The 20,233-nt window shown below is 47.4% G+C and overlaps 1 protein-coding gene across 4 annotated transcripts in view; it reads left to right on the forward strand.

Moving 5' to 3' along the window:
- Positions 1 to 20,233, forward strand: part of DRC7 (dynein regulatory complex subunit 7) — a 173,420-nt gene that overhangs the window by 17,968 nt on the left and 135,219 nt on the right. For 3 of the 4 annotated variants that reach the window (XM_030203566.1, XM_030203565.1, XM_030203564.1), the window contains exons 3-4: positions 12,053 to 12,227; positions 17,485 to 17,610. In XM_030203566.1, coding sequence (XP_030059426.1) covers positions 12,053 to 12,227; positions 17,485 to 17,610 — 301 coding nt within the window. The remainder of the gene's footprint in view (positions 1 to 12,052; positions 12,228 to 17,484; positions 17,611 to 20,233) is intronic. The other variant, XM_030203567.1, reaches the window with a different exon arrangement.

The following is a 20,233-nucleotide window of genomic DNA, read 5'->3' on the forward strand; positions in this document are numbered from 1 at the left end:
CATAAAGCATACATGCTGAAAAGATCTCTCCCTCAAGGGTCGTCTGAGGCCCTTTCTATTGTCACCCCCCCCCCCCCCCCCCGGTGGATTCTGGCCTGGGACTGCCCGCTGAGGCTATTTTCCCTGATAATTGGCATACAGAAAAGCTTAGAAGGGCTAATTCCCCTTCAGATTGTGGTGCACCTCCTCCCCCCCCCCCCCCCCCCCCCCCCCGTGGTCGGGCTGTGAGGATTCGGAGAGTTCTGGCAGGCCTTCGTGGTCTGAGGAGCCAGAGTCAGGTGCAGAATTACCACAGGATCTGGATGATCCCTCTGCGGTGAGGATTTTCCACCGTGATGAGCTGCCAACGCTTATTTCAGATGCCCTACAGGTCCTTTCTATTGAAGAGCCTGACAGTGGCACGGCCTCCTCTGTGAAACCTAGGATGGCTAGTACCAAAAAGCCTGCTCGAGCCTTTCCTTTGCATGACTCCATCCAAGAGCTTATTTCCGCTCAGTGGTCTGACCCCGAGGGACCTTTGAAAGTTTCCAGGGCTATGGGGCAATTATACCCCCTGCGTGAGGAGCATTTGGCTAGCTTTGCAATGCCTAAAGTAGATGCCCTAGTCACTGCGGTGACAAAGAGAACTACCCTCCCTGTGGAAGGAGGAGTTAGCCCTGAAGGATATACAAGACCATAGGCTGGAAGCAGCACTTAAACGGTCCTTTGAAATTGCAGGTCTTACTGTTCGGGCGTCTGCATGCAGTTGTTATGCTGCTAGAGCCTGCCTGGCGTGGTTGCAACAGGCAGTGGAACAGCCCGGAGATGGAGCAGAGCCCTTCTTGGGTGTGGCTCCGTGGCTGGAGTCGGCCTTGTCCTTTTTGGCTGATGCCCTTTATGATATTGTCAGAGCTTTGGCTAAACAAATGGCAGTAGCAGTGGCGGCTCGCCGTCTTATTTGGCTACAACATTGGGCAGCGGACATGGCCTCTAAGCAAAGGTTGGTGAAGTTGCCCTTTCAAGGCCTTCTCCTATTTGGTGAGGAGTTGGGAAAAAAAATTGTTAAAGGCCTGGGAGATCCTAAACCCCAGCGCTTGCCCGAAGATAGGCCGAGGCCTTCCTCCAAGGGCCAGGCGGTCCACTCCTCTTATAGACCTCGCTTCCGTGAAGCTAGAAGGTACCGCCCGGGGCGTTCTGCTGGGTTCACTTCTCGTGCCCGTTTTTCAGCAGAGGAACTCCTTTCGCTCGGACAAGCGTTCCGCAGCCACCGGCTCTAGGCCTGGAGTTCAGGGGCGACCCTCTCGATGATAGTGCGCCGGCCCCCTCCTCACTTCCCGTCATCGGAGGAAGTCTTTCCCTCTTTGCCGAGGAGTGGGCCAATATTTCCTCAGATCAGTGGGTTCTGGACCTGATCAGAGATGGCTACAGAATAGAATTCAACGCCCCAGTAAGAGACGTGTTTGTGGAGTCCCGATGCGGTTCTGCCGCCAAAGGGGCGGCGGTAGAGGAGACTTTGCAAGGTCTGATTCAGTTAGGGGCCATGTCCCCGGTACCTCCCGCCGAACACGGCTACGGCCGATACGCCATCTACTTTGTGGTGCCGCGAAAAGGTGGGTCTTTTCGCCCTATTCTGGACTTAAAAGATTTAAACAAGTCCCTGAGAGTGCGGCATTTCCACATGGAAACCCTGCGCTCCATCATTGCTGTGGTACAGCCAGGAGAGTTTCTCACGTCTCTAGACCTGAAAGAAGCTTACTTGCACATACCAATTTGGCCCCCGCACCAGAACTTTCTGAGGTTTGCGGTGTTGGGAAAACATTTCCAGTTCCAGGCCTTGCCTTTTGGCCTCGCCATAGCTCCCCGAACCTTTTTGAAGGTAATGGTGGTAGTAGCTGCTTTGCTCAGGCAAGAAGGTATCAGGGTTCTCCCATACCTAGACGACTGGCTCATCAGAGCAGACTCTGTAACAGAGAGCTATCAAGCTACAGCCAGAGTGGTCTCAGTACTTCAATCTCTAGGCTGGGTCGTCAATATGGCCAAAAGTCACTTGACCCCCTCGCAATCTCTAGAATATTTGGGGGCTAGGTTCGACACAGACTCGGGCTATGTATACCTACCTGAGCTAAGGCGGTGCAAGCTTCAGAATCAGGTCCGTCTGCTCCTGAGGATACTCCGCCCGCGAGCTTGGGACATTGTCCAGCTGCTGGGATCGATGACAGCCACATTGGAAGTGGTGCCCTGGGCGAGAGCGCACCTGAGACCTCTACAGTATTCCCTACTTCAAAGATGGTCTCCAGTTTCTCAAGATTATCAATGCAGACTTTCTTGGCTCCCTGCGGCCCAACTCAGCATGGAGTGGTGGCTCTCAGACAGCATGCTGCAGCGAGGAATGCCGCTGGCGCTCCCCGATTGGTGTCTAGTAGTGACAGATGCCAGCCTGAAGGGCTGGGGCGCACATTGCAAGGGGAAGCATGCCCAGGGTCTATGGACACCCGAGGAGTCGGAGTGGTCCATCAACCGCCTGGAGTTGAAAGCGGGGTTTCATGCGCTTCTGGCCTTTCAAGTGACCCTGGAAGGATTGGCTGTCAGAGTGATGTCAGACAACACAACAGCAGTGGCCTACATAAATCGACAAGGTGGCACTCAGTGCAGAGCACTGGCCGCGCAGGCCGAACAGATTTGCCACTGGGCCGAGCTGCATCTTCAGTTTCTGTCGGCAGCTCACATTGCAGGTCAGAGCAACGTGCAAGCCGATTATCTAAGCAGGCATCAGATCGATCCAGCAGAATGGGAACTAGCAGACGAAGTATTCCTGCAGATATGTGCCAAATGGGGCAAGCCCGTGATTGATCTTATGGCGACAAGTTCAAATGCCAAAGTCCCGTGCTTCTTCAGCAGACGGAGAGATCCTCGCTCAGCAGGGTTGGATGCCTTGACTCAGCCCTGGCCTCCGGGCCTACTATATGTGTTCCTTCCGTGGCCCTTGATAGGGCGCGTGCTCCTGTGGATTCGGCTGCACCCAGGAGAAGTGATCCTCATCGCCCCGGATTGGCCCAGTAGGCCTTGGTATGCGGACCTCCGACAGATGCTAGTGGAGGCTCCCCTTCCTTTACCTCTGGTACCGAACCTGTTGTCACAGGGCCCGGTAGCCATGGAGGACGCCTGCCGCTTTGGTCTTATGGCATGGCGATTGAGAGGGCGCAATTGAGGGACAAAGGCTATTCAAACACAGTCATTTCCACTCTCCTGCAGGCCCGAAAGCGTTCCACTTCCGTGGCTTATGCCAGGATTTGGCGCCAATTTGAGTCTTGGTGTGCTTCAAAAGCGATCACACCCATGCGGGCTCCTGTCTCGTCGATTCTGGACTTTTTGCAGGATGGTGTACAAATAGGCTTGGCCTATAATTCCGTGCGGGTGCAAGTGGCAGCGTTGGCCTCCCTTCATGGTAAGGTTGAAGGCGTGTCTTTAGCTGCTCATCCAGATGTGGCACGGTTTCTTAGTGGGGTGCTTCGGCTCCGGCCTTCCGTGCGAGCACCCTGTCCAGCTTGGAACCTGGGGCTAGTTTTGAAGGCCCTGCAGGCTTCTCCTTTTGAGCCGCTTCGGCGAGCATCGGAGAAAGATTTGACACTAAAGGCCGTTTTTCTTGTGGTCATTACTTCGGCGAGGCGGGTGTCAGAGCTCCAGGCGCTGTCCTGTAGAGACCCATTTCTGCAATTCTCAGAGTCCGGGGTCACGGTTCGGACCGTGCCTTCCTTCATGCCTAAGGTGGTTTCAGCGTTTCACCTAAACCAGCCTATTTTCTTGCCCTCCTTTGATAAGGATGAGTTTCCAGAATCTTTTGGGCAGTTGCACCTGTTGGATGTGCGCAGGACTCTGCTGCAGTATCTGCGAGTTACTATCTCTTTCAGGATCTATGATCATCTGTTTGTTTTGCTATCAGGTCCTCGCAGAGGGTCTCCAGCGTCTAAAGCCACTATTGCCCGCTGGCTCAAAGAAACTATCTTTTCAGCTTATCTGCTTGCCGGCTGGTCTCCGCCTGTAGCCTTTAAGGCGCATTCTACCAGAGCGATTTCTTCCTCTTGGGCTGAAACTGGAGCACTCTCTCGTCAAGAGATATGCAGTGCAGCAACATGGGCTTCTAAGCTCTCTTTTGCCCGACATTACAGGCTGGATGTGGCTGCTAGGAGGGATGCATGTTTTGGAGCACAAGTGCTAGCGCGTGGTGTGACATGTTCCCACCCTATATAGGGATTGCTTTGTTACATCCCATACGTAATGGCTTCATCTGCTTGATGACAAGGAAGGGAAAATTAGGTTCTTACCTTGGTAATTTTCTTTCCTTTAGTCATAGCAGATGAAGCCATGAGCCCTCCCTGTATGATTGCCTGTATGCTGTGAATCTGTTTCAGGTTCTGTTCTTGTTTCCTGAAGTTCCTTCCTTGGGAGAAAGTTGGAAAACAGTCTTCAGGATTCATGTTCACTTATAGGAGGATGAGTCCATTCCCTCCAGGAGGTTGCGTGTATCCCCTCCAGTTATACAATAAGAAGGACGAGTTTATTCCCTCCAGGAGGATGTGTTCATTCCCTCCTTTTGAGTTCATGCCCTTGTTAAGGGGCCTTCGTTCGCTGTGAGGAAAGTTCATGTTATTCCCATTGCGGTTTGCCATACTGCTTTGGAAGCTTCAAATACTGAAGAGGCAGTGGAGCTGGCTGGCCATGAGGCACTGTGAAAAGTTGAGTGCTCTCTATCTCCCCCTGCTGGTTGATGGACACAATCATACGTAATGGCTTCATCTGCTATGACTAAAGGAAAGAAAATTACCAAGGTAAGAACCTAATTTTCCCATATTGACCCCGGTGTGCCTAGTTTCCATTATGAGGAGATTCTGTAAATTTCATCTGTTGAAAATGGTGAAATATATATGTAGGGAGAGTCTTCAGCCTTCATTTATTTCCTTATAAATGTGTTTCTGGGAGTTTTTTTTTTTCATCAGAACTCTGTGAGTTTTAGTTTTCACTAAAATGTGGCTTGTACATCTGCACTGAATAATACCTAGTTGGGAAATCTCTTGAGTGAGATGCAGCATATTCTTTTCTGTAGATAAGGTTGTTGTGAAGATAAAAATAGATGTGGAGGTCCACATAATCCACACAACAAAATAAAAACAGTAGACCCCAAAAAGGTTATTAAAAAACTTTAATAAAGAAGACAACCACTTCAAATATTTCAGTTTTGGATAAATGTCTACAGGGGGTGAAAACACAAGTAGCTAATGTACAGGCAACATTGGTTTCAGCGATTTAAAAACTTTCATATTCGCCATTTGACATCAGTAATGATTGAAAATGCTGACAAAGCTAGAAATTTGCGTTTTCTGAATTGTCCTTCTATATACCGTATTTTTCGGACTATAAGACGCACCGGACCATAAGACGCACCTAGGTTTTAGAGGAGGGAAATAGGGAAAATTTTTTTTTCCTTTTTCCCTCCTCTAAAACCTAGGTGCTCCGGTGCGTCTTGTCCGAGTTTTGGACCTCCGTCCCGTACTTACACGATTCCATGTTCCCTGGTGGTCTAGTGACGTCGGGGCAGGAAAGAGCCCCCTCTTTCCTGCCCATCGCGCTGCTCTCCGTGCTCCTCAATGCTTTCTGACGGTCTCGGCGAGATTCAAAATGGCCGCCATTTTGAATATCGCCGAGACCGTCAGAAAGCATTGAGGAGCACGGAGAGCAGCGCGATGGGCAGGAAAGAGGGGGCTCTTTCCTGCCCCGACGTCACTAGACCACCAGGGAACATGGAATCGTGTAAGTACGGGACGGAGGTCCAAAAACGCTACCTTCGGACTATAAGACGCACCCCCCATTTTCCTCCCAAATTTTTGGGGAAAAAAGTGCGTCTTATAGTCCGAAAAATACGGTATTTGCTTTCACCTGAAATCTTATTGAGGAAATTATTTAAGGAGGTGTTGGGTTTTGCAAATGCTGCATTAATATTTCTTTCTAATTGTTATTATATACCTAATAAGAAAAAAGTTTCTACAGAATATGGGGTGGATCTAGGGCCGCTGAAAGACACAGCTGGGCCCTGGGCAAGACCGCCCCCCCCAACTCCTGCCCCCCCTACACTCGTGCCACTCCCCACACTCACGCTGCCCGCTCCCTTCCTGTCTCTTCACAAGTCTGGTCTGGAAGAGCTTTTTTGTGCCTTTTGGTGTTCTTTCTAAGAATATATTTTGTGTACCCATGTTCAGGTCCCCTTTTTCCTCTTCCTTTATAATTTTAGGGTTTTTTTGTCCAGTTTTTAAAGTTTCCTTTGTTCTCCAAGGACAAGCAGGCTGCTTGTTCTCACTGATGGGTGATGTCCACGGCAGCCCCAGGTCCGGAAAATCTTCCTAGCAACAGAATTTGCTAGAGTCTCTGAGCGTCGCGCGAGAACCCCACTTTAGTCTCTTTTTTTCCGCGGTTACAGGCGGCTGTTTTTCAGTATCTCTGCTGCCTCAGGAGAGAGTCTTCGTGTGTTCACGTCTTTTCACGAGTGTTTTTGAACGGCTTTCAGCTGTTTGTTTCTTTTCTGTTAAAAAAAAAAGAAGTTCCCTTATTTCTTACCTTTTTTCCGTCTAAGTTTTAGTTCGTGGTTGAACGCGGCCTTTTTGGCCGCCCGTGCGGTTTTTTTCTCCCTTTTTCTGCTTATAATTAGGCACGATCGAGAATTTTGATTTCGCCGCCGCTATTTTTCCGTCCATGACATCGAGGATCGCCAGCGGCTTCAAGAAGTGCACTCAGTGCAACTGGGCAATCTCAGGTACCGATCCCCTAGCGTGATGTATCCAGTGCCTTGGGCCCGACCATCGCCCAGACGCATGTAAGTTGTGTCTTAGCCTTAAAAAGCGGACACAGGCGTCAAGACAAGCTCAGCGGGGAACGTCTGTTTGGAGCTTTGCCCGGTACTTTGACGTCGACAGTGGTACTGAGATCGGCGGTGTTGATGTCGGCACCGGAGAAAGCATCGACGTCAGGAGCGCAGGTAATGGTTGTCCGTAGACCATCACACGCTGCGAGTGGTGAGCCATCGAGTGGGTCTCCACCTACTACTACTACAAATCATTTCTATAGTGCTACCGGTCGTACACAGCGCTTCACAATTGAACATGAAGATAAGACAGTCCCTGCTCAAAAGATCTTACAATCTAAATCAGGACAGACAGGACAAATAAGGGATAAGGGTAGGACAGACAGATAGGACACATAGGGAAAAGGGACTATTGAAGAGAGGAAGACAAGATAAGGTTATGAGCAGGTGACAAGTTAGGAATTAAAAGCAGCATCAAACAGGTAGGTCTTTAGCCCGGATTTGAAGGCGGCCACTGATGGAGCTTGACGTAATGGCTCCACCTGCCTTGAAGACTCCTGCTGTGAAGGCCCATTGGGACTGACCTCTTTCGTACCCGACCCGAGGAGGCGTGTGGATTCCACGTCCTCCTCGTCGGTACCGAGGGGGGCCGATGACGTGCCTCGAGCAAAGGCTAAGAAGCACCATCATCACTCTCCTTCTCATCATGGTACAAAGAGCTCCGGGGCATCGAAGGATTCGGCACCCATGAAGCGTTGACGCCGGGAGGACCACTCACCCTCCATCCAAGAGGTGTCGATGCGCCGGTCCCCGGACAGCCCGGTACCGCCTCCTCGCCCTAGACAGATTTTGGCTTCGACTCCTGCACCAATCCCACAGCCTTTCTCGACAGACACTCTTGACGAGCACCTCCCAGCTATTCTTCCAGGGATTCTGGAAAGGCTGCTGCGACCGTCTGTTCTGGTACCAGTGGTGCTTGCACTGTCGGTACCGATGATAGATGCGGCGGCTGGCTCCCCGCCTGTGGTGAGGTCTGTGACGCAGCAGCGCCGGCCTTGGCTGCCACCCAAGTTGACTCCTCGTCGACATCGATGGAGGGAGCGTCATCGCCACCGGTGCGGGAGTCCACTTCTCAGCATCGCCATCGAGGACATGGTTCCTCGGCGTTGAGACGGGCCTGGCTTTGGACTGCAGTCAGAGAATTAGTGTCCGATACCGAGGGGGAGGCAGAGGAGGACCCAAGATATTCCTCTGATGAGGAGTCTTGTGGTCTCCCTTTTGATCCTACTCCTTCGCCAGAGAGAAAGCTTTCTCCCCCGGAGAGTTTGTCTTTCTCTTCCTTTGTCCGGGAAATGTCTACGGCCATTCCCTTCCCTATGGTAACTCCCTGTGGTAACTGAGGATGAGCCCAGGGCCGAGATGTTCGAGGTCCTGGACTATCCTTCACCACCTAAGGAGTCGTCCACTGTTCCTCTGCATAATGTCCTCAAGCAGACATTGCTGACGAAGTGGATGAAACCATTATCTAATCCCACCATTCCCAAGAAGATTGAGTCCCAGTATCTGATTTACGGGGACCTGGAGTTGATGACGACCCAGTTACCTCATGACTCTGGGGTTGTGGATTCTGCTCTCAAGAGAGCCAAGAGTTCTAGGGATTACGCTTTGGTGCCCCCTGCGGGAGTCTAGAACTCTGGACTCTTTCGGGAGGAAGGCCTATCATTCCTCTAAGCTCATGTCCAAAATTCAGTCATACCAGCTGTAGACGAGCATCCACTTGCGGAATAATGTGAGGCAATTGGCAGACTTGGTCGATAAGCTCCCTCCGGAGCAGGCCAAGCCTTTTCAGGAGGTGGTCAGGCAGCTGAAGGCGTGTCGTAAATTCCTGTCTAGGGGTGCTTATGACTCCTTTGATGTTGCATCCAGGGCCGCTGCTCAGGGTATAGTGATGCGCAGACTCTCATGGCTGCGTGCCTCTGACCTGGAGAATCGAGTCCAGCAGCGGATTGTGGATGCTCCTTGCCGGGGGGATAATATTTTTGTTGAGGTCGAGTAGGTGGTAGAGCAGCTCCACCAGCGGGAAACCGCCCTCGACAAACTCTCCCACAGGGCGCCTTCAGCATCTACCTCATCAGGTAGACATTTTTACGGAGGAAGGAGGAATGCTTCCTATACTTGTAATAAGTGTAGGTACAATCCACCTTCCTGACAGCCTGCTCAGGCTAAGCCCCAGCGCGCTCGTTCGCGTCAACAGCGTGCGCCTCAACAGGCCCCTGCAGCTCCCCAGCAAAAGCAAGGGACGGGCTTTTGACTGGCTCCAGGCGAGCATAGCCGACATAAAAGTGTCCATGCCGGGCAATCTACTGGTCGGAGGGAAGTTAAAATTTTTTCACCAAAGGTGGCCTCTTGTAACCTCCGATCGGTGGGTGGCTAGGATACTCCCTCAATTTGATCTCCAAACCTCCAAATTGCCCACTGGGAGCTCAGTCTTTCAGCTTCCAGCGCAGGCAGGTACTTGCAGAGGAGCTCTCCACCCTTCTCAGCGCCAGTGCAGTCGAGCCCGTGCCACCGGGGCAGGAAGGGCTGGGATTCTATTCCAGGTACTTTCTTGTGCAAAAGAAAACAGGGAGGATGCATCCCATCCTAGACCTAAGGGCCCTGAACAAATATCTGGTGCGAGAAAAGTTCAGGATGGTTTCCCTGGGCACCCTTCTTCCCATGATTCAGGAAAACAATTGGCTATGCTCTCTGGACTTAAAGGATGCTTACACACACATCCCGATACTTCCAGCTCATCGGAAGTATCTTCGATTCTGTCTGGGAACGCAGCACTTTCAGTACTGTGTGCTGCCCTTTGGGCTTGCTGCTGCGCCCAGGGTATTTGCCAAATGCCTGGCAGTTGTTGCAGTGTCGCTACGCAGACTGGGAGTGCATGTCTTCCCTTATCTCGACGATTGGCTGGTGAAGAACACCTCGGAGGCAGGGGCTCTTCAGTCCATGCAGGTGACTACTCAACTCCTGGAGCTGCTAGGGTTTGTGATAAATTACCCCAAGTCCCATCTTCTTCCAGTTCAGTGACTAGAATTCATAGGGGCTCTGCTGGATTCACAGACGGCTCATGCCTATCTCCCCGAGGCGAGGGCAGACAATCTTCTGTCCCTAGTTTCCTTGGCCAGAGCATCTCAGCAGATCACAGCTTGGGAGATGTTGAGACTTCTAGGCCATATGGCCTCCATGTGACTCCCATGGCCCATCTTCATATGAGATCAGCTCAATGGACCCTAGCTTCCCAGTGGTCTCAAGCTGCAGGGAATCTGGAGGATGTGATCCAGCTGTGTACCAATTTTCACAATTCCGTGTTGGTGGACCATTCGATCCAATTTGACCTTGGGACGTCCCTTTCAAATTCCTCATTGTCAAAAGTGCTGACTACGGATGCATCCCTCCTGGGGTCGGGAGCCCATGTCAATGGGCTTCACACTCAAGGAACATGGTCCCTCTAGGATCAAGGTCTTCAGATCAATCTCCTGGAGTTGCGAGCGGTCTGGAACGCTCTAAAGGCTTTCAGAGATTGGCTGTCCAATCAAATTATTCAAATTCAGACAGACAATCAGGTTGCCATGTACTACATCAACAAGCAGGGGGGCACCGGATCTTTCCGCTGCTTTTGACACTGTCGATCACAGCATACTTCTCGATACCCTGTCCTCACTTGGATTCCAGAGCTCTGTCCTTTCCTGGTTCTCTTCCTACCTCTCCCTCCGCACCTTTAGTGTTCACTCTGGTGGATCCTCTTCTACTTCTATCCCTCTGCCTGTCGGCGTACCTCAGGGTTCTGTTCTTGGTCCCCTCCTCTTTTCTATCTACACTTCTTCCCTTGGTTCATTAATCTCATCCCATGGCTTTTCCTACCATCTCTATGCTGATGACTCCCAAATCTACCTTTCTACCCCTGATATATCACCTTGCATCCAAACCAAAGTTTCAGCGTGCTTGTCTGACATTGCTGTCTGGATGTCTCAACGCCACCTGAAATTAAATATGACCAAAACCGAGCTTCTCATTTCCCCCCCCAAACCCACCTCCCCGCTCCCCCCGTTTTCTGTTTCTGTTGATGGCTCTCTCATTCTCCCTGTCTCCTCAGCTCGAAACCTTGGGGTTATCTTTGACTCTTCTCTCTCCCTGTCTCCTCAGCTCGAAACCTTGGGGTCATCTTTGACTCTTCTCTCTCCTTCTCTGCTCATATCCAGCAGATCGCCAAGACCTGTCGTTTCTTTCTTTACAACATCCGTAAAATCCGCCCCTTTCTTTCTGAGCACTCTACCAAAACCCTCATCCACACCCTTGTCACCTCTCTTTTGGACTACTGCAATCTGCTTCTTGCTGGCCTCACACTTAGTCACCTCTCCCCTTTCCAGTCGGTTCAAAACTCTGCTGCCTGTCTCGTCTTCCACCAGGGTCGCTTTACTCATACTACCCCTCTCCTCAAGTCGCTTCACTGGCTCCCTATCCGTTTTCGCATCCTGTTCAAACTTCTTCTACTAACCTATATATGTACTCACTCTGCTGCTCCCCAGTATCTCTCCACACTTGTCCTTCCCTACACCCCTTCCCGTGCACTCCGTTCCCTGGATAAATCCTTCTTATCTGTTCCCTTCTCCGCTACTGCCAACTCCAGACTTCGCTCCTTCTGTCTTGCTGTGCCCTATGCCTGGAATAGACTTCCTGAGCCCCTACATCTTGCCCCATCCTTGACCATCTTTAAATTAGATTGAAAGCCCACCTCTTTAACATTTCTTTTGACTCGTAACCACTTGTAGCCACTCGCCTCCACCTACCCTCCTCTCCTCTTTCCTCTACACATTAATTGTTTTGTTTACTTTATTTTTTGTCTACTAGATTGTAAGCTATTTGAGCAGGGACTGTCTTTCTTCTATGTTTGTGCAGTGCTGCGTACGCTTTGTAGCGCTATAGAAATGCTAAATAGTAGTAGTAGTACTATGCTGCAGCCAAATGTTGGATAGACTGGATGAACCATACAGGTCTTCATCTGCCATAATTTACTGTGCTACTATGTTACACCATAATATTTTCCTTAAAGAATTCTTCTAAGCAATCAGCAAATCTCTGTATTTTAACCAAAAATGTAGACAATATGTTTTTTTTTCTTAGTTTCAATCTCTTTTCTTTCTTTCTGGTTTTTTTTTTAATAACTTTGTGAAGAGTGTCAGAGAGGGTCATAATTGATACATCAAATTTCCCAACATCATACAAACAGAACTCACCTGCAGAGCAGACGTTGCTGCGATTGGCAGAGAATTTCCGAAAGCAATATGCATACCTGTACCTGGATCGTGAGCCACTATTCCTCTGTCCCCTGAACGAGTGTGATGTGGAGGTAAGGAAGGCTTGGAGGCTAAACAAGTGGGGAAAGCATGCAGACCATGGAATTCTTTCCAACTCCTCTGCATAGGTGTATATATGTGTGTATACATGTGCGCTCACACATCTGTGTTTGTATCTGTGTTGCCTGTGTGTGTGTCTGTTTTGTCCATCATTTGCACATGTGTTATGTGTTGTCTGTATCCCTATTTTGTATATTTATTTTGTGTGTGTGTGAGTGCATTTTTATGTATGTTATATATATGTTGTTTTTCTGTGTGTCTGTGATTGGGAAAGATGAGAGAGGAAGGCAGTTTGAAAATGCAGTTCTTTAATCACTGTGTTCCAGCGAATCAATGTATGTATCCTGAACCTATTGAAACTGTTTCTCCCCTAGAAATATATACTGGCATTTTTTAGGGAGTTCATTTCTCTAACATCCCCATTAATAAGCAGAAATTTAATTTCTACAACACAAGAACTTATTCCAGATCACCTCCTCCCTTCAGCTAGAGCAGCCTTTCAGTGCTTGGCCCCCAGTACCTTCTCGTTGGCTGGACCCTGCCTACATTCTGTGCTGTTAGTTACACTGGAAGCAGGCAAGGCAGATACACTCACATGAAGGAGGAGGAAGGGAGGCAGTGGCGCAGCAAGTGCGGGGCGGTGGGGGCGGTCCGCCCCGGGTGTCAGTGGGTGGCGGGGTGCTCCATCGAGAGCTGACAGCTCTCGTCTCCTGCCACCACCCTGCCTTTTTTTTTTAATCCATGCAGCGACGCAGGCAGCGCTTTGCGTCTGCCCTGCGTGTGCTGCGAAAGGAGAAAATCGCCTCGCTGGCGTCGGGCCTTCCCTCGCTGTGACAACAAACTGTAAATAAAATATATATTTTTATTTTTTTGCTTTAGGATATAGTATTGTAGCTGTGTTAATAAATGTTTATAAATAAAACATGTAAATAAGGTAATCTTTTTATTGGACTAATTTTAATACATTTTGACTTAACTTTCAGAGAACAAAACCCCCTTCCTCAGGTCAGGATAGGATACTGTAACAGCACTATACTGTATTGACCTGAGGAAGGAGATTTTGGCCTCTGGAAGCTAAATGTATTAGTCCAATAAAATGGTATTATTTTATTTTCTGTATTTGTTTTATTTCTATTTGTTAATTTGTAAAGTGGTGATTGGTATTTGTTAGTTTTTTCAAATTTACATCTGTCTTTATATGTTGCACAGTACTAGGGGACATTTTCTGTTTCTGTGGTGTTGCATTGTATGCAGAGTCTGGCATCGGGGGTTCAGTTTAATTTTTGTATAAATAGAAAGTTTATGATAACTTATTCTATAGTGGATTAGGGTGTATCTGTGTTTGTGAAAAAGACATGGCTTTCGGTTGGCATTGACTGTGCAGGATTGACGATCTGTACTAATCTGTCTGTTTTCGTTTTACAATAGGTGAATTGATGTTCTAGTGCTCACTGTAGTGTTTAAGATGCTTTCCTTTTCCTTGTGTGACTCGTACAAATTACTACTTATGGTATGGTAGAATTGCTGTTTAGGTCCTGAGTGTTTTGTATTCTTGGTATGCCTAGTACTGGATTTGGGGGGGGGGGGGGTGTTAAAAAAATGACCAGCCCCGGGTGTCAACTACCCTAGCTACGCCACTGAAGGGAGGGAGGGATTAGAGAACTGGAGATAGGAGTTTTTGACTCTGAAAAATATCCGGTCACATTAGCCATCCTTGTATGTTCTGGACATTAATGCAGAATTCTGGTGAATCCTGAATCAAGGCCAGACAGCTGGCAATCCTAACCTGAATCCTGAGCACATCTAACAGGGTCTCACTGGACACAAAGAAGGCAATTCTATAAATTGGCACCTAGAGGTACTAGCCACTTATGCTCATTAAAGGTGTCATTAATTAATAGGTGTTTATGTGCACTAAATGCTATTCTATAAGGTAGCAACTAAGTGCCATAGTGCCTAACTGCAAAGGAGGCATACACATGGTAATGCCATGGGCACATCTCCCAGTTATGTGCATAGTTTATAGAATACTATAAATTATTCCTGTCACTTGGTACACCTAGGTGCACCAGCTTGGGTCTGCCATTGACATGGTGTAAGACGGCATGCCTAATCATGGGCATGCCAATGGTGTCTTATGCTAGTAGTTTATAAGAAGATTAGGAAGTGGGAGAGTAAACTTTGAGGTGAGTTGTAGGGCAATTTATGGGTGGTCAGGCAGCTGTGAGGTTATTTTCTTGGGGGGAGGGAGCAGTTTGAGGGCTTGGCAGGGTAGAAAATAGGGATAGCCAGTTTGAAAGAAAGAAGTCCATGAATCTTATGTTTCACTGTATGCACATTTCTATGCTACAGAAGTTGGACTTCATTCTCCCATAGAAATGTAAAGTGCTATTTTTTGCAGGGGGTGGATGACTTATATTTCTGGACCCCCCCCCCCCCCCACCCCATTTTCAAGCTTGATGTTTCATTTTTCCTGTTTTTCCCATATGCCAAACTTCATTCTGATCTGTTAAATTTTCACAGAGTTATTTTGTCCATCTTCTCCCCCCCCCCCTCCCAAGACAAATGGACAGACATTTTTGATCCACTTTGTATAATTCTTTCCAACTTGTATTGGGTTGGGAAGAATAGAAAGACTGCAGTAGAGATTCCTTTTTGAGAATTGGAAAAGCATAGAAGTGTTCTTTACGTTGTGACAGTAAGAGAGGGGTAAGGGTGTGTTTAGTGCAAAATAGATACAGTTATTTTAGTATGTGTGGTATTGAGAATGTGTATGTTATGATATTATCAAGTAAGTCTATTCAGATGGATAAATATATTCAGGTGCATATGAGACGGGTTGTTTGTAATTAAGTAAACAGTTTTCAGAGCCATTTATCCAGGTAAACTGTCTCGGCTAATGGTACATGGTGTCTTTCACAACTTGCATGCTTTTAATCTGGTTAAAAAAAGGTGTTCCTCCCCTCCGAAGGGACACCACCTTGTAAGTGGTGGAGGGGCTTCCGTGTTTCAATGACTCAGAGGGCTATGCTGTAGGGTTACCCATATCAGACAGGCCTCTGTGGAGAAACCAGACAAAGAGTGTCCCAACCTGGAGGATCCTAGATGGCGTTGAGGGAGGACGTACACTAGTTGAGATCCCGTTTTACACCAGAATGCCTGAAGAAGAAGGCGCGCTCCCCAGAGAATGGGGAAGAGAAAAGGCAAAGCCATGGTGTTGTCCTCCTCGAACATGGCTGGGGTTCCCACCACTTCTCAGTCTATTTTGGAGAGATTTGGGGTCATAACGTCAGGGATATCGGTTCCTACTTCGGGGAACAGCAAGGCTTTATTGCCGAATCTCAGTGGAGAGGGAGTGACTTTGAAGTCTCCCTGTTGGCACGATCCCTCCAAGACCCGGAAACAGTATTGCTTTGCTATGGAGGTCAATAATGGAAACGCCCGAAGTGGGTTAGGATTTTCACGTGACCCGAGGAGGTCCTGGCGCAGCATCGACTCGGATAATAAACCAACTGGGGGATTGGAGAGTGAGCTCTTCCCCCCGAAGATATCTGGAGCGGTTTCTGTGGAGAAATTGGACTTGGTGAAGCCAATAATGTCATAATGGACATACTATAGGAACTGCAGCAGAATGTGAATAACTCTTTTCTTCAGATGTTTAAAATTTTTCACTATGTGAGTTAAAGAATTTATATTAATACTTATCTAACAAAGTGGAAGTCCAAGATATAAAAATAGAGACTTTGATTACGGAAATGGCTTCTCTATGAAAATCAGACAATTTGGTAATGAAGAATAGTTATCTTTCTTGTAAAAATTGGAATTTCTGGAGAACCAATTAAGGGAAAAAAAACTTGAGAATGATAAATTTACCTATAATATCCTATATATCAGCTACTGAATTCTTGAAGAAATATTTCTCTGATACTTTGCCAATACCTTCTGATAGCCACCTATTGGTGACTAAAATTATATTTCCTTTATAAATCTTCTTTATTAGAGAAAAGAGATGTAAGTTTAACCGACATTTTGGAAAATTCAGAAGTTATAGATAGAGTTATATTATTAGTGACTTTCGTCTTTGATTTAGATAGGAACAATGTTTTGAAATTGTATTTCCGATACATGGTTGATAGTTTTTTGAGTTCAAAGATGCATATATTTCCTGACACATCAAGGGAATCGCAGACTGGGAGTTGTGAAGTCTTGACTTTTAAGCCAGGAATCATTGCCCTAGGTGGGACCTTCCTAGCGTGATTCCCTTGTAAGTTTTTTATTTCCTTATTACTTATTTGTTTGAACCTAAGAAATTATAAGAGTTTGTGGAAACAGATGAAGAATGCTCTGCAGCAACTTCCTTCAGTTACCACTGTACCGGCTGCAATAACCGATTAACCTTCCTCCCTCAGAAAATGTGAAGTGTAAGATTAACCATTTTGAGTTTTTCTTATTTTCTTTGATTGTTTTCCTGATCTTGGATCTTCCAATTGTGGACAATTATGAAAATATATATTGTTGAGAGAAAATGTTTTCCTTTTTCTATTAATTTCTGTATTTCCTTACATTTATGTGATAAATGTGAATGCAATTAAGTAAAATGATAAAATAAAAGAAAAAAAAAAGAAAAAAAGTGTTCCTGGGAAGTATCGTGAGATTGAGGAGGGAAACACCACATATATATTTGATTTTCAGATGTACACACAGTATTTTACTACCTATCGGCACAAGTGGAGTGGAGGAGTGGCCTAGTGGTTAGGGTGGTGGACTTTGGTCCTGGGGAACTGAGTTCGATTCTCAGCACAGGCAGCTCCTTGTGACTCTGGGCAAGTCACTTAACCCTCCATTGCCCCATGTAAGCCGCATTGAGCCTGCCATGAGTGGGAAAGCGTGGGGTACAAATGTAAAAAAAAAAAAGTTATTGCAGAATACACATGGCAGTTTTGGCAGCTAATTTTACACATGCATTCCTTTGAAATGAGCCACACATGTAGAAAAGATCTATGAATAGTTTACAGCTAGGTGGGCTACTAAAAAATGCTCCCTAAAGAGGTAGTAATATCTGTTGGAGAGTGACATGGCTTTACAATAGAAGGCTGTGTGGCATATATTTGCTTGGCGGGTGGGTGTGGACTGATTGTGGTGGATGAGGATTGCTTGTCAGTGAGCAAAGAGTGAGTTGCTTTATGTGTGAAACATGGTGAACAGGTCAGTGATCTTCGTCTTTGCTGACAAAGTTTTATCTGTTTGCAGAAATTTGTGAGTACCACAGTGCGACCAACATTGCTACCCTTCTCCAAGTTATATAGTTGGGATGAATGTGCCTGCTTTGTTGCTAACTATCTCACGATGAAGCCCCTATTTCCTCCCACCGAGCTGGTAAGAAAAAAATTTCTTCTAAAATATCCTTTTCAAAAGCTTGAGACCATAATTGTGCCGACTATGTTTTTCATGTTGAATGATAAATGCGTGAAGACAATACAATACAGAGTCTTATATTCTGCAATTTACCCAATAGTTTAGAGCGGATTACACAATTATAAAAGAAAAAAGAGAATAATCTTCTCTGACAAGCAATATACTAAAAAATAAATAAGCAAATATCTCCTTAAATATAATACAATAAATTAAGTACATAAGCATCGCCATGCTGGGACAGACCAAGGGTCCATCGAGCCCAGCACTCTGTCTCCGACAGCGGCCAAAAGAACAAACAATTTGTCCCGCCCATCCCAGAAATAGTGGATTATTCCCACATCCATTCAATAACATTCTATGGCCTTTTCCTCCAGGAAGCTGTCCAACCCTTTTTAAAAGTCTGCTAAGTCAACCGCCTTAACCACTTTTTCCGGCAATGAATTCCAGAGTCTAACTATGCATTGAGTGAAGAAAAATTTCCTCCGATTCGTTTTAAATTTACTACACTGCAGCTTCATCGCATGCCCCCTTGTCCTAGTATTTTTGGAAAGCGTAAACAGACGCTCCACATTGACCCATTCCATTCCACTCATTATCTTATAGACCTCTATCATATCTCCCCTCAGCCGCCTTTTCTCCAAGCTGAAGAGCCCCAGCCTCTTCAGCCTTTCCTCATAGGGAAGTTGTCCCATCCCCTGTATCATCTTTGTTGCCCTTCTCTGCACCTTTTCTAATTCCACTATATCTTTTTTGAGGTGCGGTGACCAGAATTGAACACAATACTCAAGGTGCAGTCGCACCATGGAGTGATACAGTGGCAGAATAATATACTCATTTTTGTTTTCCATCCCTTTCCTAATAATACCCAACATTCTATTATTAGGAAATAAGCTATTATCAAGCTAGCAAATGTTTCCTAAATAAATAGGTCTTCAACGTTTTCCTAAATCTTAAGTATGAGGATTTCTGTCTTAACACTGATGGCAACAAATTTCAGCACTTAACAATCTGATAGGCAAAAGAAGCAGTATGAAAATGTTTAGAGTGTATATTGTGCACTGAGGGAAATAGTAAAAGGTTACAGTCTCTATTACGTGAACAACTGGACAAAGATAAAGAAGGCAAAAAACTGGGAGCCAAGCTATGTATTATTCTGAAAGCAACAGTAACAATTTAAAAAATACGAGCTTCCTCAGCAATCTTCCAGACCATTGAAGACGCTTGGGTTATGCACTCCTACCAGCAGAAGGAGACTGAGAACACTAAAACTTCTTATACAAGTAGCCTGTGCAGACCTTCTACTAACCAATATTTTCTCAGTCTCAGCAGAGCGTAGATGTGTGCAGCCTGTGCAGTATACTCAGTCTGGTAGGCCCGTTTGGGGTTTCTAGGTTGGGTTGTAAATGTTAGAGAACCCACACTTGGATCTCTATTACAGGGTGTAAATCCTAAGGGGCTTCTTATTCCCTGTGGGGTGTCACACCCGGGTGGCCGGGTCCCTCCCCCTGTGCTCTTCCTCTGGAGGACTGCTTGACCTCGGCTACAGACCTCGTTCTGTACCCTTGAGGTGTTTAGGCATCAGCAACAAGGTTTAAAAAAATAAAATAAATAAATAAACAAACGTTTTTTAAAGGCGGCTATTTTGGCCGTTCTTGTGGCAGTCCAGAGATAAAATGTCTTCAAGGGCGTTCTTGCCTTAGGCGGTTTTGCCTATTAGTCTGTCAGAGCACAAAGCAACTGCTTGTTTTTATTGTGTTCGCGGCCATAATGTCTAAGCTGGCGAGGTGTCGGTTTTGCGCGAAGCACGGCGTTGAAGTGAAAGGTGGCCAATGTAAATTTTGTGGGGAGCCTACTTTGACAGCGCTCTTGCCCCCTGTGCTTTCCCCTGAGTCGGCGGAGGTGTTGGGTGGCGATTTGACTGCACATTCCGGGCAGGCAACGGCAGGGCCGGTTTTGGTGGGAAACGCTGCCATTTTGGCTGCGTGTCCCGGATCAGCCTCGACGGAGCCGTTTTTGGCGGGAAGCACGGCCCTTTTGGCCATGCATTCCGTACCGGTGCCGGGGGACCCGTGTGTGGCAGGAAGCGCGCCTAGTTTAGCCGCAGATCACGCGATGGACCTGCCGCCTCGGGAGTGAGGGGGGTCTGTCGCAGAGACTGCAGGAAGTGTTGTTGGGGCTTCAGCTGCGTCGGGGGGGGGGGTCTGGCTTCCCCCCTGGGTTTGTTTGGTCTCTGTATAATGCCTGGAGAGCTGGCCCCTCTCAGGGTGTTTGTTCCCCGGAGGCTGCTAGCTCAGTGGGAGTTAAGCACCCACGGGTGGATATTTCGGAGCCTATGGAGATACTTTCTCTGCCTGGGTCGGACGTTTGGAGTGACCCAGGAGAGGAGGATCTCTTAGATGTGTCTGAGGATCAGGATGGGCTAAGGCCTGGGGAAGATTCTTCAGTGGTTCGCATTTTTCATAAGGGAGGAGTTGTTAGAGCTCATTGATCAGGTGATCTGTACCTTGAAGTTTGCTCCGGCGGCCACTCCCTCTGCGGAGGGACCCCAAGTAGATCCCTTGGTTAAGGGGATTCGGAGAGCCTC

Source organism: Microcaecilia unicolor, chromosome 5 (assembly GCF_901765095.1).
Source record: "Microcaecilia unicolor chromosome 5, aMicUni1.1, whole genome shotgun sequence".
Taxonomy (NCBI): Eukaryota; Metazoa; Chordata; class Amphibia; order Gymnophiona; family Siphonopidae; genus Microcaecilia; species Microcaecilia unicolor.